The 23,362-nt window shown below is 33.7% G+C and overlaps 1 protein-coding gene across 11 annotated transcripts in view; it reads left to right on the top strand.

Annotated features, from left to right (window-relative positions):
• Window positions 1–21,670, top strand: part of Znf644 (zinc finger protein 644) — a 136,401-nt gene extending 114,731 nt beyond the window's left edge. For all 11 annotated transcript variants that reach the window (XM_047545813.1, XM_047545805.1, XM_047545821.1 and 8 more), the window contains 2 exons: window positions 19,226–19,328; window positions 19,970–21,670. In XM_047545813.1, the coding sequence (XP_047401769.1) occupies window positions 19,226–19,328; window positions 19,970–20,162 (296 nt within the window). In that variant the 3' untranslated portion in view covers window positions 20,163–21,670. The remainder of the gene's footprint in view (window positions 1–19,225; window positions 19,329–19,969) is intronic.
• The last annotated feature ends 1,692 nt before the right edge of the window (window positions 21,671–23,362 follow it).

A 23,362-nucleotide genomic window follows, 5' to 3' on the forward strand; every position in this document is an offset into this window, starting at 1 on the left:
GGCATCTTTTTCTTCTACTTCTTTTATTCCTTGACTTGATATACAAATGACAAGGACGACTATTGATCATTTATATTAAAAGGAGGGGAATAGTGAATTTTACTTTATTGGATTCAGGCTCCTATTGTGGGGTTATAAATTTTATATACCCCCACCTTCATCAGACTTGAAAGTTGATTGCACACATTGAAGGTAGGAGGCAATGAAAATAAGAGAAGATAGAAATGGGAAATCATCCCTAATGTTATCGTAGCCAATAATCTTTATTGAACATTTGCTGTATTTCAGGTACAATGCAATGAAGTGTATATGCATAACAATTAGTAAGCAACCATGTGGGTTGTAGGTGTTCTAATTCCATTTTACAGGAAATTAAGACTTGGAAAACTTCAACAGTTTGAAGTTATATAGTTAATGAATAGCAAAATTGAAATTCAAATCAAGATTATCTTCTCTTAGATCTTTGTTTTTAGTGATTATTCTCTATCATAAAGACAGGAGGTCTTTTTCTTGGATTTCTTATTTTAGAATGAAAGCAATAGAAAATTCTAAAATGAAGTTGGGTTTAAGATGGGGAGCATTCTGGTGAAGACTGAAAAAGAGTCTAATTAGAAAAACAACCCCCCAAAATAGTTAAACCTAATTTAAACTCTGGAGGGCTTATGATGCTGTATCAGTCTAACTATTGAAGCAGATTTTTGAAATTTTTTTAAAAAATTGCTTTTACCTCATCTGAAAATCCTTCAAAACATAGGACTAGTTAGTTGTTTATAAATAACTGGTAATGACATTACCTTTTATTTAAAAAATTATCAGGGAGAAAAATAATATAGAATGAATAAGAATACAGACTAGACCATTAAGGGAAAAAAATGTATATTGGTTTTAAAATATCATTAATTAAGTACTATCCAAAATCTACTGAGTGTTAGAAGATAAAGTATATGACAGTCTTAGGCAGAAAGAAGGGAAATGAAAACCTGAAGGAAGTTTAGGATGGTATTTTCTACAATCAATACTCATCTTTTTTTAAGAAAAACAAAGATTTATATTTCCTTTCCGTAGAAATTCTGAAGCATTTTGTCCTGATATTTTAAATCTTCTTAACCATTAGAGCTACATAGATGTCTTTGATGCTTATTCATGCCAGCTAGGAAGTTTTTATTTAGTTTATTAAAGTTTTTTGTTTCCTAAATGGAGAATTTTATTTATAAGCTCCATATATTAATTTTTTTCCCATATCATTATGACTGGTATAAAGCAGTGGTATTGGGTTATTATAAGGAATTCATTAATTCATATGAGTATCAAGCATCAGTTTTTCATAGATATGTATAGATGCTATTTTTATGAATAAAATGCAAATTCATTTTTATTAAACCTTATGTTAATACATCACAAAATTGAAAGAGTGGAAAAATAGAAATAAAATAATAAAATAAAAATAGAATGTCTAATATGTGTGTTTTGAGTTCAACTAGCTTTCATTCATGTGGTCTTTAGTTGTATGGTCCATTCTTAAAGAAAAAGTTTAGTTATCTCTAGGCTAAAGTTCTGTTTGGTTATGTGAGAACCCACCAGTTCTTGACCACTTTTATGGGAACTAGTAGCCTCTTGATGGTGAGGAAATATTCCTTCCATCTTGTATTTCTCCAAATATTCTTGAATATACTGAAAAGAATATCCCTCTGCTTCCCAAAATACCTTTTTACTGATAACTCAAGTTATTCTAATTTGATAGTTCTCAATTTGGGGGGGGAGGGGTGTTACTGGTTGCTTTTAAGAATTTTATGAAAGCAAAGAGTCCCTTCTCAGTAACATGTGCTTATTCATCCACAGATAAATATTTTGTACATATAGGCTTTGCATATCACCCAAAAGCTGTCCGATGTGGACCATTCCTGTGGCAGAAAATTTAAAATAAAAATGAAGTGAAAGAATACAGAACTAGGAATTAGGAGACCCGGGAGCCCTCATATTAGTAGAAGATAATTAAGACACAAGAACTGCTTAACATCAAAGCTAATTCTGTTGTCACAAGTATAAATTAGAATCCACCCTCCCTAATGTTAATAAAAGGAACTGATGAAAAATGTAGGAAATATTTAGAATTGAAAATACTAGGGTTAAATTATCAAAATAGAATAAATTTCTATTTATTATGATTTCGCCCAGAACTGACCCAGATTATTTTCATTGAAGAGTTTCAGATAAGTTGCTTAACAGTTTTTCTGTATCTTCAGTTTAGATCATTTATGAAGCTGTTTTTTGTTGTTGTTGTGTTCTTCTTTTTGTTGTTTTTTTGTTATGTGTGTGCTCCTGAGGGTTGAATCCAGGGCTTTGCACATGCTAGGCAATCATTTTCCCACTGAGCTATACCCCCAGTCCTGTTTTTTTAATGGATCTTTTAGACTAACATTTTACATGCTCACATAAATTTTTTTTCTGATTCTGTTTAGAGTCATATGAAAACATAAATTTCATTAAAAATCAGAAATTTCATGGTAGAGTTCATATTAAATGCTTTTGGAATTTTTATTTTCAGTTTGCTTTTGTGCCTAATAATATTTATTTATTTATTTATTTGGTGCCAGGAATTGAACCCAGGGGTGCTTTACCAATGAACCACATCCCTAACCTTTTCTATTTTCTAATTTTGAGGTAGGGTCTCCCTAAATTGCTGAAGTTGGTCTTGAACTTAGGATCCTCCTGTCTTAGCCTCCCTAGTTGCTGGGATTATAGTTGTACACCACTACACCTGGCTAAGAACAGTATTATTGAATTATTAATAGATTTTACATAGTGGTTTGGCCTTGACTTAACTGAATTACAGCTCCTCTTTTACTCTCATAAATGTCTTGGATTAGATAATAAATTTTATGCTAACCCTGATTATTAAAATTCTCAAAACATTTAAAATTATTTAAGATAAAGTTTATTCTACCAACCTTGGGAACAAAAACAAATCTGAAATCAAAGTAACAATGAATTTCAACAGGTGAGGAAAGGAAAATAAAGTCAGAGTAAAATGCATGTTTGCATAATGCTGCTCACTGTTACATAGCATTCTGTTATCTGTTGAAAAGAAGGAAGAGTAAGAAAGGTGTTCAGTATTTATATTAGGATTTTTAAAAATCTCTACCTCATATATAAACTCACATTTATATACACATATAATCCCTGTATACTCATTCACTCAACTGAATTGAGTGTTACCTCTCATTTTTTTTTCTTATTAAAAATTAATGGTATGCTGGGGAGATAACTTAGTTGGTAGAGTGCTTGCCTTGTATGTACACAGCCCTGGGTTCAATCCCCAGCACCACCAAAAAAAATTAGTGGTAGTCATGATCCAGTAAAGTTGAGTTACTATCTCTCCACCATGAAGTTACTAACCCCACAAATGGAAAGCCCTGCCTCACAAGTATCTGTCTTTGGAACTGGTACTAACTAGAACCAGCAATAGTAGAATATTAGAAATTTTAATACCATTTCTCTGGTAGTAGATGAATTACTTTTTTCATTTTATTCTTTTCTTTGGTAGCTTGATATTTTTAAAATCAAATGCTGACCTTTAGGATTTAAAATAAATCAGAATGGGCTGGGGTTGTGGCTCAGTGGTAGAGCACTTGCCTGGCATGTGTGGGGTACTGGGATTGATTCTCAGCACCATATATAAATAAATAATGGTTCAAAAAACTAAATAAAATAAAATAAATCAGAAAAAGTTACTTATTCAAAGTAAAGCAAGGAAAATATTTTTACAAAAATATATTTGTTAAGGGCTTCATTTCATTATCTTCAGAGCACTTTCTTCCTAACATCTTGGAAGTAAAGGACAGTTTTTCTCATCTACAACAATGAATAACTAAGCCATCATAATTAAAGAAATGACTTTTTCCCAAACATGGTGGCACACTCCTGTAAGCTCCAGTGACTAGGAAGCCTGAGGCAGGAGATTCTGAAGTTTGAGGCCAGTCCCAGAAACTTAGCAAAACCCTGTCTCAAAATTTAAAAAACAAAAACAAAAAGGAATGGGAATGTAGCCTAGTGGCAGAGTACCCCTGGGTTCAATCCCCAGTGCTACCAAAAAAATATATATATAAACAAACACACACACACACCCACTTTTCCAATGTGAAAAAAAAGTTTTGAAAATTAGTATTAGAGCCTCCCAGTGCTACTATTAATATCTCTCTCTACCTTCTTTTTTTTTTTTTTTTTAGTAAAGTCAGTTTTTTCATTTTGATTTATGTTTTTATAGATTATGTGTTACTAAATAGGTTCTTTTGCCTGTTTTCATCTTTGATGATATAATTGAGCATGGGGAATTACAACAGGTGCTAATGAACATATAACACAGTGCCAGGTGCTGAGTGGGTTTATAAGCCACTAGAAGTCATTCCTATGTTGTGGAAAGTGCTATGAGAACACTTTCTGCTGTTATAGAAAGAAAAAAAAAAATAGCATTGTAAAAGCTTCCTGGTGTGCATTAAATTATTTGACCTTTCAGAGTATCTGTGAAGTGTCTTTTTTATATTATTATAATATGGCATGTTCAAGAAATTGCATGCTTTTATAGTGATTTATTCAGCCCTAAAGAGTATAAGAAAATTTTGATCTTACTAAGATTAAACTCTCAAACCACTTTCCACTTACCAGTAGATACCTTCATGTTTTCATGATTTCAAACCACCTTCCACTTACTAGCAGATACCTTCATGATATTGGGCTTTGTGGGGGATTATGAAAAATAGGATACATGTCTCTGCCCCCAGAGAACTTAGGAAGGGATTATTGGCAACACATATAGAACTCTCACAATTAGAGAACCGTGCAAGATAGTGTACAGTTAAATGGTATATTGCCTGAGAATCGTGTTGGAAGGAGTTCAGGTTATTTTTGTCCAGGCCTCATTCTGAAGGGAGCTAGCAATTAAGTGGGATTCCTTTTTTTCTTGCTGCTTTTATAGTTGTTTGTTATCAAATAGAGCCTCAAAATAAGAGAAAAATAATAAATAAAAAAAGTTCATGCTGGTATGTTTCTTGTCATTGTTTTTTAAAGGAGAGAGGAAAGAGTCACAGAACATTTACTTTCATTCAGCAAAAGTTGGGACTATGCTTGTCTCTGAGACTGTAAAAACCCAATATTCCAGCTACATAAACATAATCATGATCCATACCATTAAAGTTCTATAGTATTCAGCCAGACTCCAAATTTGAAGAATGAAGAGTTTTGTGAAGAAGAGGTGAAGTAGAATGTTCCAAGCAGACAGCAAAACACAAAGGGCTAAAATTTGAGAATCAATAGCTGTACCATTCCTTAGTATTCTTCCAAAAGAACAGAACTCAGCATACTGTAATGATACATGCATACACATGTTTATAGCAGCACAGTTCACAGTAGCCAAGTTATGGAACCAACTTAGGTGTCCATCAACAGATAAATGGTTAAAGAAAATTTGATGTATATACAGAATGGAATTTTATTCAGCCATAAAGAGGAATGAAATTATGTCAGGTGCAGGAAAATGGATGGAACTGATCATGTTAAACAAAATAAGCCAGACTTAGGAAATCAAGGACCGTATGTTTTTTCATGTTTGAGAAACTAGAGAGAAAAATAGGGAAAAGGGGGTGGGGGTAATTTCATGAAAACAAGTGAGACCAGTAGAGGAAAGGAGGAGGATCAAAGGAAAGGGGAAATTAAATTGATCAGATTCTGTTATGCGCATGTATGAATATGTCACAACTCTGCCATTTTGTATAATTGTAATGTACCAATAAAAATTTTTTAAAAATACAGTTTCACAAAAATGCTATTTCATTTAAAAATAGTCAATATTATAAAAGGAGTTTATTTTAATCTTAGTTTTGGATGTCAGGTCAATATGTGTATTTTGTCATGATTAGACAAAACTCTCAAGTGACATCAGACTATCTTTCTACCTCCACAAAATCTTTTGAATATTTGATTTTGATTATATAATATTTTGAAATTTATTTTGTAAATTGTAGAAAATATATTAAAATTAATTTATGCTCCCAAAAGAAGAAGAAATTTGAAAGTCAAGAAGTGCTAGGAGGACTGGTGTTGTGGCTCAGCGGTAGAGCACTTGCCTAGCATGCGTGAAACCGTGGGCTCGATCCTTAGCACCACATATAAATAAAATAAAGGTATTGTGTCCACCTACAACTAAAACAAAACAAAACAAAACAAAACAATAAAAGAAGTGCCAGGAGATTCTCTTATAGATGTTGGAAAGATGGTGATGCCCTAAAGGTGGGATTAGTGCTTTGAATGCTTCCTAAAGAATTTAGGAAGTCATTGAAGGATTTTAAAAAATAAGTGGTGTACTCAAACTTGTATTTTAGAAACCCATCCATGAGAACAGTGAAAGATGATGTTTTATATTGAGTATAAAACATCTGCACAGTATGTAGCATTTATTCAGGATTTGCAAGATACTGAATTGTTCATATTGAGTAAACTTTCTCAGTAACTTAGACTAACTCTTTAATTACTAAACTTGAGTTTTCCTAACCATTTTGATGATAGTCTTTCTGAACTATTCTAATTTTTGCTTTGTGAAGCAGTGGACTAAATATAATTTCATCATGTACACATTTTGAATAACCTGGATAGATACTAGGTAATTGTTTTATTATGCCAGGAAGCATTTAGGCTATTTGCCCACTATACTAAAAGGAAATTGACTGACTATTCATTACTTCATCAAGCAATTTTTCAGCTTGTATTGAGGTTTTTGCATTGTGCTAAGTATGGTAGAGATAAATTGGATTTCCCAATTTAGAAGAAGCGTGCACACATGCAAGACTAATTGATTAGTGCCATTAAAAAGTTTTGTGAAATAGACTGTGGAAATTAAGAGGAAAGGTACTTTGAGCCAGACTTTGACAAGCAAGGCTTTTAAATAATGTTTGGGTTTTCATTGATATGTGTGTGTGTGTGTGTGTGTGTGTGTGTGTGTATACACACTAATACTAAGGATTGAACCCAGGGCCTTGTGCAGGTTAAATACACACTACACCACTGAGGTATACTTCCAGCCCTGCATGTAGTATTAGAATGGACCCTGAAAAATAGCTGATAGAAATGGAAATTAGGGCCTGGGGTAGGGAAGGAACACATGTGAAAGAGGAGCAACATGGGACATGTGGAAAGTTTATTAAAAATACTAATAAGTAGGAAATCAGAGAATTCAGTTGGATTGGTGAAGTGAGTCAGGTAGATGACATAGAGTGCTGGTCTAATATATTGGAATTAATTTTCCAGTGAGGCACTGTTGAACTTTTTAAAAAAGAATTTGTATAATGCTTTTGAATGCTTTTTAAACAAAAGTTAAAGGTTTGGTTGAGAAGAGGAGAAATTGTAGGTACAGTCATTTTAATAGTCCTATACCAGGGCAATAGCAATAGAAATGTAAAGGGATAATAGATATACAGCTGATTTTATAGAAGTAAAGTAAGCAGAACTTGGCAGATAGTTAGAAGTAGATGAATATGAGAAAAAAAGAGATGGCTCAAGGTTTTAAATCTTGTTCCTCCAGGGAGAGTGGTTATACTAATACACTTAGTGATTTTACTACCATGCTGTCAAGTAGGAGGATAGGCTTCATTTACTTCTCTGCCAGTTATATAGTAATATGTCATCCACCTGTCCACTGTATTAAAGCAAATAGCCATACTTATTGTATCAGTAGTTTGTTTTTAAAATAGAGGTGTTATGGTTTAGATATGAGGTGTTCCCCCAAAAGATCATGTGTTAGACATTGTAAGAAAGCTTAGAGGTGAAATGATTGGGTTTTGAGAGCCTCAACTGAACCAGTACATTAATCCACTTGAATGGATTAATTGGGTGGTAATTGTAGGCAGGTAGGGTGTAGCTGGAGGAGGTGGGTCACTTGAAGGGGGTACCTTTGGAGTATATATTTTGTCCCTGGTGATTGAGAGCTCTCTCTTTCTGCTTCCTGGTACCGTCCTAAGTTGCTTTCCTCTTCCACCTTGCTATTCTGCCTCACCTTGAGCCCAGAGAAATGGAATTGGCCATCTATGGACTGAGACCTCTAAAACCATGAGCCCAAATAAACGTTTCCTTCTCTACATTGTTCTTGTCCGGTCTTTTGGTCACATTTGTAAAAAACTGATTATATGAGAAGGTTTTACATCATTGCCACATAAAACACTTAGATTTCATGATGCCTGTTTTTGCTGATAATTAGTTAACAAAATTTAGTGCTATTTGGCCATCTTTTTTTTTATAAGCATCTGTGTTTTCATAAGTCTTAGCCTATGGTTTTGTATCTAATTTGGGGGAGTATAGCTTTTTAATGTTTGGAATTTTAAAATACATTTTAAATCTCACATCTCTTTAGTTGTATTATGTGTGTTTACTCTGATTTCTAATCTAACATTAATTTCTTGAATGCTATTTATAATCTGGGTTAAGGTATAGTTAAACCTTAAAATACAAAACATGTTACTGGACAGAGCCAAATGTTGGGTAATTTGCTTTAATTGACTTTATGAATATAATACATTTATACACTGACTTTCTTATTTGAGATTAGGCCTAGAGGATGATCTGTTGAAAATTGGTGGTTCTGTCATGGGAAAAGAAAGATCTCCAGAAGTGGTTCCTCAGGAGTTCCCAGAGAAAGGGGAAACTTGATTCAGGACAAGTAGGATCTTTGACATACATGATGGAAAAGAATTTCAGCAATGTCAGTGGAGGCAAAGAGATTATATATTTAGGACAGCAAGGAATACTCAAGGGAGAATGAAGTTCATCTCAAGTGAGAGATGTGTTTTGGGGATTCCCACTCTTAAACTCGAAGAGGAATGGGTATGGCAAAGTACATGGGGATGATACAGATCCGTCTGGTGATCTTAGCATGATTTATGGTGGTCTCATCATTCTCAGGATCTTTAGGCCTATGTGGTCTTCATTATCTGATCAATTGATAGTATAGGAAAGTTCTCTAAATTACAAATTTCTCAGAATAAGGTGTTTCTCTTACTCTCTTATTGGTGGGCTAATTAACAGTGCCCAAGGTAGATTTACAGAATTCCCAGAAATGTAGAATTGATAGGCGTGGGAAAGAGACGGACTTGGAGACTGATAGGCCTGAAAAAGTATGTGGAACTTATGAGTTAAATTTTTATTTTCTTGTTCTTCTTTATTTCTCCTTTCTACCTATTTTTATTTCTTCTGTTCTACTTAGTCCTTCATCCACCCAGAAGCAGAAAAATGGAATTTATTTTTCTTTGTTGTATCCAGAGTTGGAAGAATAAGGTTAATTCTTGCTATCCAGTGTTTAAAATCTGTTTGTAATCATGGCCTTAGCTGGAAGCTAACCAAAACAGAAAATAACTGGTCAGCACTATGGTTGGTTGTAGTTTTGAATTTAGCAGGAATATGTAAGGCCCTTAAAAATTATAAAAAGCCAAATTGGATTAATTGGATTTATGAATTTGTGACATTTAGATTTACTCTATTATTGTGAGCCCTATCCAATTTAAGTTGAATATAATTATTTGGAAGACAATTTTTTTTTTAAATTGTAAGGTAAGGTAGTTTCCTTACTTAACAAGTATTTTATTCCTGCCATATCTGAAGTGATGTTTTACAAATGTTGAGACTTTGGAAGTCAAGGCGTTTGGTAATACTCAGGTAGTTCTAAACAAAAATTGACTTGGTATAGATTCATAATGTGTGCTTTAATGTTTGTTCTGGTTTTAGATGTGTCTTAGTCTAAGAAAACTGATATTCATAGCACCTGCCTGCATTGCTTAATTAAAAAGCATGCAAACCCAACTTATCTTGAGAAGAAAATTTTAAATGTTTTTTTATGTGTTACCACAGAGAAGTAATACATTTTCTGTCCTATATAGCAAATAACTGACCAGTAAACCATCTGTGATTAGGGTATTAGTTTTTTTTTTTTTTTTTTTTTTAATATCCTTTTGGCTAACTGGTAAAACTAGTCTCCCTCTAATATCTGTTTATAAATCATATTTATGTCTAGCTTTTCTCTTTACATCTTGAGAATATTTGCTCAGAATATTATGTTACTGATCATCCCTTCTACTTTGAAATAGCAGAGACTTTGGAAAAAAAATTTTTTTTTTTTTTTTTATTTCCTATGCAGGGTACCTCTGTTGCTGGAATGCTTTCTCTGAACCAAGTTTATAAGGATGTTGCTATTCTAAATATAACCTCTGTATGAAAAACTCAGTCAGCTTCCTCTTCTGGACTAATAGCCACAGACCTACTCCTTAAAGCAAAGGAAACCTGCTTTCCAGATAGTTTGTGTATCATCCTTTTCCAAATGAAATGTTTGTGGGGTTTTTTTTTGTTTGTTTTCTTCTTGTACCAGAGATTGAACTTGGGGGCACTTGACCACTGAATCACATCCCTAGTCCTATTTTGTATTTTATGTAGAGACAGGGTCTCACTGAGTTGCTTAGCACCTCATCATAGCTGAGGTTGGCTTTGAACTTGCAATCCTCCTGCTTCAGCCTCCAGAGTCGCTGGGATTATAGGCATGCGCCACTGCATCTGGCTTTCCAGATGGAATGTTAAAACATTTTAGGCTACAGTTTACTTTGCCACCTATTCTGTGATTCTGAGTCAATTACTGGTTTTTAGTCACTGGGATAGGAAGCTCTGCTACTGAAAAAATAGTTTTTAGATTGAATTGTCAAGGGAAAATATTATGGTTTGGATCTGGAATGTCCACCAAAACTTGTGTGTTGTTCCTGATGCTGCAGTGTCTAGTGTTGAGACTTTTGAGAAGGATTGTATCATGAAGACTATAACCTCATTTTATGGATTTTTGATTGGGGGTTACTGGGGGGTATATCTTGTCCTTGGGGACTGTATCATGTCCTTGGACCCTTCCTTTCCTTGAGTGCCTGCTGTCCACCCCTTTGCCTACCGGTTGCTGAACCTGAACAGCTACCTTCTGCCATGCCTTCCACCATGATGTTCTACCCTTTTAGAGCAATAGACGATGAACTGAATTTCTAAAAATTAGAAGCCAAAATAAACCTTTTTCCTCTTCTTAAGTTGTTCTCAGGAATTTTGGTCATAGTGACAAAAAGCTGACTAATGCAGGAAATGATGGTGTAATTAAATACTTATGAGGTTACTAACTGTATATCTTTATGTTTTAATTCCTAATTGGAAGAAGAACATTGTTCTCCATAACATACACTGCTTATCTTGGGAATAATGATTGGCTTGATTATGTTGTATAGCTGTAAGCAAAGAATTTGTGTTGGTATTAGTAGGGAAATCCTTTCCAGTTTAATGTGCTATAGGGAATGGGGATTTAACAGTTTCTCCCTTAATAGCTTTTATTTTATTTTATTTTATTTTATTTATTTTATTTTATTTTATTTTATTTTATTTTATCTTATCTTATTTTATTTTATTTTATTTTAATTTTATTTAAATGGCCAAGAGTTTAAAAGGTGGAACTGCATTCTCTTTAGGGTACTGACTACTTAGGACCCAGGACTAACTACAAAATTTGCAGGATCCAGTGGAAAATTAAAAGTATAGTACCCTTTGTTTCAAATTATTAAGAATTCCAAAGTTGCAATAGCAGAGAATTAAATCTCCTTATGGGGCCCTATGTAACTGCACAGGCCTCTCAAACCCATGAAGCTAGTCTTGTGCCTACTTTGTGCAGACAAAAATGTGTAAGCTTAGAAAAAATTTAGCTTTTCAACAAATGACTTCCCCTCCCTTCATCCCTATTTTATATAATGTACAAGCAATCAACAGATATATGAAAAAATGTTCAACATCTCTAGTAATAAGAGAAATGCAAATCAAAACTACCCTAAGATTTCATCTCATCCCAGTTAGAATGGTGATTATCAAGAACACAGCAACAATAGGTGTTGGCGAGGATGTGGTGAAAAAGGAACACTCATTCATTGCTGGTGGGGTTGCAAATTAGTGCAGCCACTCTGGAAAGCAGTATGGAGATTCCTCAGAAAGCTTGGAATGGAAACACCATTTGACCCAACTATCCCACTCCTTGGCCTATACCCAAAGGACTTAAAATCAGCATACTACAGAGATACAGCCACATCAATGTTCACTGCTGCTCAATTCACCATAGCCAGATTGTGGAACCAACCTAGATGCCCTTCAGTTGACGAATGGATAAAGAAACTGTGGCATATATATACAATGGAATATTACTCCGCCTTGAAGAATGATAAAATTATGACATTTGCAGGCAAATGGATGAAATTGGAGAACATCATGCTAAGTGAGATAAGCCAATCTCAAAAAACTAAAGGATGAATGATCTCACTGATAAGCGGATGAGGACATATAATGGGGGGTAGAAGGGGTTAGTGTTAGTGTTAGGGTTAGGGATAAGGAGGGTGGTAAAAATGGAGGAAGGAAGGACTGTATAGAGGGAAAAGAGGGGTGGGGGGAAGGGAAAAAATAACAGAATGAATCAAACAACATTGCCCTATATAAGTTTATGATTACACAAATGGTATGCCTTGACTCCATGTACAGAGAAACAACATGTATCCCATTTGTTTACAATAATAAAACAAAACAAAAAACTCTAGTTCTTTTTCATAGAAAAATAGAAAAGTGCTATTTGCCAAGAATTTTTTATATGATTGGCACTTATAAACCTTGAAGGATTAGTGACACCAATTCAAATCAATTTTATCTATCTCACACTATACCCCTTGTGACATGTGCATCTTCTTCCCACCTCACCACTTATTCCACTACCACCTTCATCACCAGCTCTTTAATGGAGGTGGTGTTCATGTTATTTTTATACCTACTTTCTTCCTGGATGAACTTATATCTGCTATTGCTTGCCCAACTTGTACAAGCTAACTTAATAAGGAAAAAATATTTTCCCCTCTAGTAGGGTTGTAACATTCCTCTTATTTGGGATATATACAACCTATACCAGTGCTTTGTTTTATAAGTGCCCTGTAAAACTCAGGCTGAAATCTAAGTACCATTGTAAGAGGTGATTAGGTCATTGGAGCTCCACTCTCATGCATGGCTGTTATTATGAAAGGGAATAGGTTAGTTATTAAAAGAAGTGGTGCCCAGTTTTCACAGTCTCCCATGTGTTTATTTGCTCTTCTGCCATGTTATGACCCAGCACAGATGCCCTCACCAGGTGCTAGTGCCCATGCTCTTGGACTTCCCAGCCTCCAGAATTGCGAGCCAAAGGAACTTCTGTTTATAATTTACCGTGTGTGTGTGTGTGTGTGTGTGTGTGTGTGTGTGTGTATAGGAGAGTGGAACTGTTGATGTAACAAACAGCCTGAAAATGTGAAAGCAGCTTTGGAACTGTGTAATAAGTAGAAGCTGAAAGAATTTGGAGAACAGACTAGTAAAGGCTTATATTGCCGTGAGTGGAGCATTAAGGGTGATTCTGGTGAGGGCTTAGAAGAGTAGTGTAGGGAAAGTCTGAATCTTTAAGATTATTTTAGTGTTATGACACAGAGTATTGGTAGAACTGTACTCAGTAAAGGCCATTCTGATAGAGTTTCAGACAGAAATGAGAACAAGATATTGGATACTGAGGTGCAAGTCACTCTTGTTATACAGTTGTGAAGAACTTGACAGAATTGTCTCTATGCCCTAGAACTTAGAAGAATGCAGAAATTTAGAGTAATGAACTAGGGTATCTGGTAGAGAAAATTTCTGAACAACAAAGTATTTGACCTGCTTTGTGACTACTTTTAACTGCTGTGAGTTACAAGAGAAACTGAAAGGCAGAATTTGTAGTTTAAAAAAAGAAGCAGAAGGTACTGGGGTTGTGGCTCAGTGGTAGAGTGCTTGCCTGGCATGTGTGAGGCACTGGGTTTAATTTTCAGTACCACATATAAATAAAAAATAAAGGTCCATAGATGGCTAAAAAAATAAAAATACAAAAAGAGAGAGAAGCAGAGTGGGAAGATTGAAAAATTCTCAGTGCGATCGTGTAAATTGTGTTGGAGAGAGAATACTAAAGGTGTAGCCAAGAGACCAGTTGTTAAAAAGATTATCTTAGATAAAAGGAAGCCTGGTGCTGTTCATCAACACAGTGGGACTAAGTTCCAGAAGGCATTTGAGTCTCTGCTCCCAGCCTTCCTGTGTGGGGCAGTTTTGTGGCCTCAGAATATATAAGTGGTAAGCCTTGACCGTGTCCATATGGTGTTAAGTCTGCCAATGCATGGAGCTTGTAAGAACTGTGGGGTGTAGAACCCCCACCTATATTTCAAAGGATGTTGTGGACTACCTGGGTGCCCAGGCTGAGAAATTAAGGTCTGAACTGTTATAGAGAGTCCACACTAGGCCACAGTAGAGCTGTGGGAGCATTGAAGACCCCAAAAGCGTAAGGCCTACCAGCCTCGGAAAACTGTAGGCAAAAGTCTCCAACTTGAGAACTGAAGCCAGGGCTAAACCAAGTGAAGACAAAGGCATGGGGCTAAGACTTTGCATACCCAAACCTTCCAGTATATCCAGGAAGTAGCACGTGGATAAAAATTAATCTGGAGCTTTAAAGCTTAATACTGTTTTTCCTATTAGACTTTGGACTTATTTGGGCCCAGTTACCCCTTCTTGCCTATTTCTCCCTTTTAGAATGAGAATGTCTATCATATTGTGTTTTCGAAGTAGATAATTTGTTTTGCCTTCACAGGCATACTGCTGGTAGAAATTTGCCTCAGAATGAATCATGCCTCGAGTCTCAGCCATATCTGATTTAGAGGAGATGCTGGACTTTGGACTCTTGAATTGGTGCTGAAACTTTTTGGAATAGCATGGATGTATTTTGTATGTGAGGTTTTAGGGGGTACAGTACAGAATGCTGTGGTTTGAATGTCCCCTCCAAAACTCATATTGAAATTTTATTGCCATTGTAATAGTATTAAGAGGTAGGGTCTTTAAGAGGTGATAAGGCTATTAGGGCTTGACACTTATGACTGCATTAATGTAATTATTGTGGGAGTTGATTATTTATCACAGGAGTGGATTCCTGATAAAAGGATGAATTTGCCCAGTTTCCTGTTTTGAGTGTGCTCACTCCCTTCTGCCATGTTGTGACTCAGTAGAAAGCCCCTTGTAGATGGTGGTGCCATGCTTTCGGACTTCCATGCTTCCAGAACTGTGGGCCATATACACTTCTACATTGTTTCTGGTTTATCCAGTCTGTGATATTCTGTTAAAGCAGCAGGTAATGGACTAAGATACCTAGGAATTCCAACAATCAGGGAAGAAACAGATGAAAAGGACTTTTAAATGATTGGGTATGGGGAAGATAATTGCAAATAAAAATATTTTGGTGGTGAATGTTAATTTAATTTTATGGTATGCTTCTGTATCACAGAAGCTTCAGGTATTTTATGAAATATTCTATGAAGTCATACTCTACAGTGAAGAAAAAAGGTAATGAAATTCATTGAAGCAGAACAGTTATGTATATATGGACAGAAAGGTGGAAAGGGCATAAAATTTAATTTAACAATGTTAGAGCCAAAAGTAACTTCTTTTTCTTTTATGTATAAAACTAAACAGTTGTTCAGAAAACAGACTTGAATTTGTTTATGTCATATTATCTATTTGTATGCTTTTTACTGATATGGTTTAGCATTTTGGACATGTTCCCATTTCACAGCATAGCAGTATGGTGTTCATTTTGAGGACACATATCTTTTGTATTTCACTTTCATATTTCAAAACAGCTGTTATACTGAAAGGTATATTGTAAAACTTTTTGTTTATGATCTTACTCCCCACGTTTCCTAGTACCAGTGTAGATCTTTGATAAAATCAGATAATTTCCAAGATTGTTGAGTCTTCTAGCTGAGGTTGCCCACCAAAAAGGTTTGAGTGACTAGATTTGTTCCTTTCTAAAGAAGCAATTATACAATTTTACTCACACAGAAGAGAACTTAAAAATTTCTAAAATTAATCTGGTTATTTTGTATGTGCAAATATAGATATACAGTGTTAGATTTAAAATAGTTTGGAAATTGAAAAAGGCATGTGGGATTTTTTTCTTCTTTAACAGTAATAATTGCAAATAAAACCCTACAACAAAGAAAGGCTTTGTGTAACAAAGTTATCTGTTTGGCAGATTACTCATATAAATAACTTTGGTTGTTGATCCCATATTGATGAACTTCATTATATTGAAATCAGATCTGTTACACTAAAGTTGAATGCATTCTATATTTAATGTTGTAGCGAAACCTGGTACAGTACAGAATAAACCTGTTTTTCCCCCTAGTTGTAATAAAATCTGTTAAATGACAATGTTTGTGTAATGGACATGTTTGCACATCACCTTTTTCATATAGGGGAGCTTTTCCTGTAAGTCATCTTTTTATTTAAAAGATATTATATAGATGTCCCCTTTATGTACTTGTCAAATATTCAGTTTTTTACAGAGGTAGGGTTGGTATTAGAAAAAAATCCTTACCTGTTAAATGTAATAATGTCTTTTATCAAATTAAAAAAAAATTTCAAGGGCTAAGAAGTTTTTAAGTAATAATGAAGGCATTTGGGTTTAATTATTAGAGGTATGAAGTTTTTAATACCTTAATCTTAAGGGTATATGTCAACGAATTTTTAATGTATGAGGTTCTCTAACTTACTTGGAGCCCTAACTACCAGAAATTATCAGTCTCGTGCTGGTGGAGTTGTCCTGCTTTCCAAGGTCATAATACCTTCAAATATTAATTACTATAAAAACCATGATATTCACATTTAAAATTCACATGATCATTTATCAAACCACCTAAACTTCAGAATTTCTAGAATCTGTACAGCATCAAAAGTCAGAAAATACCATTTTTCCTCTGTTAAAGAAAAAATCTTAATTTCTGTATCTTAGTAAAACATGTTCCATTTTTAAAGTTAATACAGCATCTAAAAGTAACTTACATGTTTTATAATTCATAAACCATTATTTTGCATACTTTCTTACCCTTTCTCAATTTGCTTTATGTCCCTCACATTAGTATTCTGTGAACATAGTTTTTAAGAATTGTTATAATGTATTCTTTTTGCATCCTGCAGTAATTTATTTGCATTTTTAAGAAAGTTTGAATACAGTGTGGCATTTTGACACCCAGAAATTTCATCTACCAGTGATCTCATGATAAATGAAATGCTTGCTCTGTTCCACCTAACAGGCAGATATTGTGTATGGTTTACATTACAGGTGAAAAGAGTAGCTGACATCTACTATCTTACTTTTTGAGTTCTCTGAACTCTCATTTCCAGTGTGTGAATCACTTAAAATTCACTTAAATTCACATTGCTCACCAGAACAATCAGGAAGAAGAACTGCTGTTAACAAAATACATGGTACTCTACTCTTCGTGGTAGTTGTGAAGAATCTAGTTTCTATATATAAGCTTGACCGGTCAGTGATTTAGACCTAAGAATGTGTGACAAGAGCAACATATTTAAAGAAATGATGCTAAAGTGTTGCTTAGGAATGTTACCTGTGTTACACAGGGCTAGAACATATTTCCATTCATAGGCTATCTAAATGTTGGTTTAATTGCTGAGTTTTGCTTTATTTCTGTTCTAGAATTATTTGTAGAGTTCCTGTTGTGTGCCAGGCTCTTGACTGAAGTAACTAATGAAAACCTTAGAAGATTTTTCTATTCCAGATTTTGATTGTTTACCTTTGAATTAGCCATTCTTTAATACTTAACTTGACTTCCAGTTGTTCTTATTACTTATAGACTCTTGTTCAAAGGATGAACCGAAAAAGACTGTGGGTCTTAGATTTTACTTTTAAACAGGCAGGTGACAGGATGCCAAAACCAGTGACTTGAATAAGATTTAGGCTTCTTATATGGTTTTTTAATTTTCTATGTGGCATTTCTGTTGTCATTGCCACTTGAGTATTGTAAGGAAATATGTTTACTGGTTTTGTGATAGTAGCATCTGTTCTTTTGGAATCCAGACTTTGAAAAACTCATTGCACAGAATCATTGATAGCCAGTTCCTGTTCTCTCTTACTTGGAATTTTTTCAGGGGATTTCAGGTGGCAGAATAAGAAGAAAAACCAGTTTGAGTGATTCTTCTGTTACATTTGTATCCCTCCCCCTTGGATCCCTAGAGATAAACTCTTACCTTCTCTTCCTGCTAATTGACAGCAGCACCCTGGATTACTATCATCCCTTTGTTCAAAGGAATGGTGTAACTGTATTCAAAGACTTACAAAATGTGTGTCCTATTTGAATTTATAAAAATGCTTTTTTCCTTTATTAAGCCAAAATTTTTGGAATAAATAATAATAGGAAAAGTCAATTAATGGAAAGATTTCAGAACACTTAGCACTAAAATTTTGGTCTATCTTAATATAAAATCTTTTTTCCTTTTAAATCACATTTTTAAAATATACTATTGAAGAAAATATAAAGTGGAAAAATGTAGAGAATAGTTAACATCAAACATTGGATTCAGTTTTGAATTTATATAATGTAGATTTATGTTTCTTTTCTTTTTTTAAATATCTTCATTTTTTTCTGTGGTGCTGAGGATGGAACCCAGTGCCTCACACGTGGGAGGCAAGTGCTCTACCACTGAACCATAGCCCCAGCCCCTATATTTATTTTCTAGTAAAAAAAAAAGTTACATGTTTGCATGATTTTTACATTTAATACAGATTGAGTTTAAAAATAAAACTTGAGGGTTTTTTTTGCCTTTGTATTGCCATGAAAATTGATTTTTATTACATTATCAATGTTCCCTTACTCAATTTTCTACTTGTAAGACCTGCTTAAATGGAGTAGTAACCAAATGCAAGCAATTTAGTGATCTTAAATAAAAGGTTATTATTTTCCTGAAATTAAGAAAGATTTAACCAGATGTTACAATTACATACAATCAAGAAAATTTTATGGTAATTATTGACTAACTTAGTAGTTTCCAGATATTTACTTATATTTTGTCAGTTCTAGTTTGGAATGGTAAACCATTATTTGAAAAAAGCAATACAGGACAAATGTATGTAGGTAACGTTACTGCTGTTAAGCGATTCAGCTGCAATTTAGTGCATGCCTCAGAAAATAGGAAAATAAATACAAACTTTTTCCTACTTGATTTTGGTGGTCTGACCTCTCTAAAAATATGTATGTGTATTTCATACATAATAAATAAGGAATTTAAGTCTTTCTCTTCCCTTTTTTAGCCTTAGATTGTAAGCAAAAGAAATCAAGGTCAAGATCTGGAAGCAAGAAGAAAATGCTAACATTACCTCATGGTGCTGACGAGGTTTACATTCTCCGATGCAGGTATATACTTATATTGCCATATCTACTTAGTTTCTTCAGATTTTGCTTTGAGACATATTAACTATTTTATTTGGAATTTTAAAATTTGTGACAGTACATTGAATAGTCAAGTTATAAGTGAATTTTTGTAGACGGACTTAAAATCCTTTTAGTTTACTCAACAGCTAAGAAACATTTTATACTTTAGCCAAGAACCTCTGTTAAATACTGTGATTTGTAAAAGTGACTTTTTAATTGTTGTTGGTTTTTAATTTGATTAGTTTGGTTTCATTTAGTTCGATTCAGTTTCAATTTTTCTGTTGTTAGTTCCTGCTTATTGGGAACACATTCTACTTTCCCTTCATATAATAACTTCTTCCAAACAGTCACACAGGAAAATACTCTGAATTGAGGGTCTTTAGAGAGTGGCACATTTTAGAGTGATAATTGTAAATTACTTAAGATTTGTAGGTGTTAAGACTATTTAATTTATTATAACTCTTAATAAACATAGGAATTAGGAGTTTCAGTATCATTAAATCATCTCAACTTCATTTAGAAACTGTCAGGTTTATTCCTGAAATGTTTTATGGATTTTATGTGAATTTGCTTTAAATAAAAGAACTCGGTTATGTTAAGAGAACTTTTATCAACCTCTGTAGGTTTTGTGGCCTAGTCTTTCGAGGACCATTGTCTGTTCAAGAAGACTGGATTAAGCACTTACAACGACACATTGTAAACGCTAACCTTCCACGGACTGGAGCTGGCATGGTGGAAGTCACGTCACTACTTAAAAAGCCTGCTTCCATTACAGAAACTTCATTTTCTCTACTAATGGCAGAAGCAGCTTCATAGAACCAGGAAATCTTTTAAATAGCAAATTTGAATTGGATGTAAATTTGAAATTCTTTCCTTTTTTTTTTTTTTTTTTTTTTTTGTAAGCCACATTAAAGTATCCGTTTATAAATACTAAAGCAGGAAAATGGGGAAAAGTGAATTTACAGTGACATCAGAGCAAATTGAACACTTAAAAACAGTAAGTAGTCTATATATTTTATATAGAGTGGAAGATGTGTTTTTAAGATTTACTAAGTTTTGTTGGTTAACTATGTTCACTCAATAAAAGACCTTACATGTAAGCAGCCATTTATAAATGTTGCACATGGATACATAATAGACAGACTTATTGGAAAATTATGTTTTCTGCAGTGTTACCAGAATCAAGGCTCTGTTTATTCCCCACAAGACTTGCATAGACAAATAAGATATTATATTTTGTTTGTATGTATTTAGTGTTTTGTATAATACCAGGAACTTGCTAACTAAATTTACTCAACTTAGGGCATTAAATATCATGTACTTCATAGTTTGAGACTGTTCACTCAAATAGGGCAGAGTACTATTCTATCTAGATGTGTAAGTGTTTTTTTAAAATCACATGGAACGGTTTTTTTTATACTAAAAAGTGGAGGGAGATTTGTTTAAACAAGTATTTCTAAAAGAAATATGTACATAGTCCTGGAAATTATTTGTGGTAAGGAAATATTCTTTACTCCAGTTGCATTTCTCAGACAATAAAGTGGTGCATCCATGCTACCTCCTACTTTGTCAACAAAGATGCTATTTACCCTTTACATTTTTGTATCATAATAGATTTTAAAAATCTAATGTTCTTTATTGCAAGACATCCTTTTGTTAACAGATTTGTTTCTTTTTAATGTTTTACCTAAAATTTGACATGCTTACAGGACAGGTTTGCCTCTTACTTTATTTAACATTGTAGAAATGTAATAAACGATGCTCACTACACAATTTAGAATAGGCTTTCTCATTTATATTACCTTCCAAATTTGGTCAGTTAGCAAAACTTAATACACCAATTAAAATATTTCTACATATGATGAGAATGTTTACAATTTAAATTTTAGAACTTGTTTTGGATGTGATTATATGTATGAAAATTGTGTAACACTATGCTCATGCTAAGAACCGACATAACGGAATTACTGAAATAAATGTGCTGTGAGGAATGGAAATATGGTGCAGGTGTCTTGGTCATGATAAATTGTGATTATTCTTTTCAACTCTTTCCAAAAACAAGTTAGTTCTTTTAATTTGAAATTAGATTCCTTTACAAATAACAGTTTTTGTATGCAGGCACCTTTCATTTAATTTCATGTAGTTTGGCTAATATTATAGTTGAACCAAGGATATGCATTGATACTTTTCTTTATGTGTAAATAAAGTCAAAAACAGTTAAAATAAGGAGTATTTTGGTAGAGTATATACATACCTCACTGCCAGTGAAATTGCTTTCCTATGGTATATCTCCTTACCAGAAAAATCTCTAAATAAAAAAAGACTTAAAGAAAATTATAATGTCTATAATGTGAAGCATTTCTTATTTTTAATCATTGGTGAAAATAGTCCATTTGAGGTTGTGTTTCCCTGATTTAAATTGTTTATATGTACTGGGTTTACAGGATGTAGTTTTGCTAGAAACATTGCATTGGTTAACATAATACATATGAGAAAGATAATTTCCCCCTTCTCATGATTAATTAAACTTTTTAAACCAGGACCATTTTATGTGTGAAATTAGAACATTGGGCTGGCTGGATCATCACACCAAGGGTTTTCTGATCTCTAGGGTCCTAGATAAGGGAAAAGTACTTGTAAGTTGTTTTCAGTTTTTCAAAAGGCCTGATAGATTCTTTACTTTGGACTAAAAATATACCAAGTCTATGTATATTGGTTATCTCTTATCACACAAAATACTTTGATGGCTATTTCTTTCCCCATATTAAAAATACATGTATGTGTGGATGTATATAGATGTATATCTATATGTAGGTGTCTGCATATATATCCACACACACATACATAAATAAATACACTTCTTTTTTGAGATGGGGTAGTCTTACAAAGTTGCCCAGGCTAGATTTGAATTCATAATCCAAGTGCCTCAGCCTTCCCCAGTAGTTGGGACCATAGGCATGGACCACAGCACCTGACTCAAATTTTTTTTTTTTTTTTTTTTTTTTAATTGAAAGACTTACTACAGGCAAGTAGAGTTGAGAAGTTAAAAAAAATAAAACAGAATTTCTTGTAGGAAGACTAGCAAGTTCTAGAACCCCTTTCAGCTCTTACTCTTAAAGTTTTGTGATTTTGCCTTATGAAGGTAATTATCAAGATATATTAATACAAGTAGAATAATTAAAATACAAGTTTCATAATTGAACCTACATTGTTTTTCATATGTTGAATAATATTTTAAACAACTATTTCAATTAATCAATCATGAAAATAGAATAATTCAAGTGAGGTGTTGTGGCACATGCCTATAATCCCACCTACTTAGGAAGCTGTAGCTCAGTGTTCAGTCTCCAATACCACACCAAGAAGAAAAAGAAGGGGGGGGGAGGGGGAGGAAGAAGAATTTAAATTAAAAGCAATTGGGGGACTTAAGGAAGTAAATTAAAAGAACATTTTTTAAGTAAAGATGTTTAGATTCTAGTTTTATCTTTCTCTTGGTGAATTTAGTCAATTTCAGCAAATACCTTTAATTAAGGAGCTTTTAGGTAATGTTTACTTTCATTTATAACACAATATTTTACAAATTTTTAAACTGTATTTATTTATTCACGTTTAGTTCCTATTTCAGTAACTTTCATTCTCTGATTTAAAACCTTCTCAAGGGCCAGAGATGTTGCTCAGTGGTAGAGTGCTTGAGTGGCATGCATGCGACCGGGGTTCCATCCCCAGTCCCAGTCCTGCCCCCCCAAAATTAAAAAAATAAAAACACTTCTGGTGCATGAATTTCTCTTCCAAATATAAAAAGTTAAACCCAATAAATACGGAGAACCTTGAATTCTCTTGAATGTTTTCCATATATAATTAATAAGATGTCTACTTTGAAATCACAACTCAAAGTTGATTACACAGTCACACATACTAAATTTAAAACTGTTAATCTAATAGACCAGATATTTTTTAAGTATGTACAAATTGCCTCTTGTCAAATTTGTTTTAGTGTGAGATGAAGTACATTGAAG

This window comes from Sciurus carolinensis, chromosome 1 (genome assembly GCF_902686445.1).
Source record: "Sciurus carolinensis chromosome 1, mSciCar1.2, whole genome shotgun sequence".
In the NCBI taxonomy this organism is placed as follows: Eukaryota; Metazoa; Chordata; class Mammalia; order Rodentia; family Sciuridae; genus Sciurus; species Sciurus carolinensis.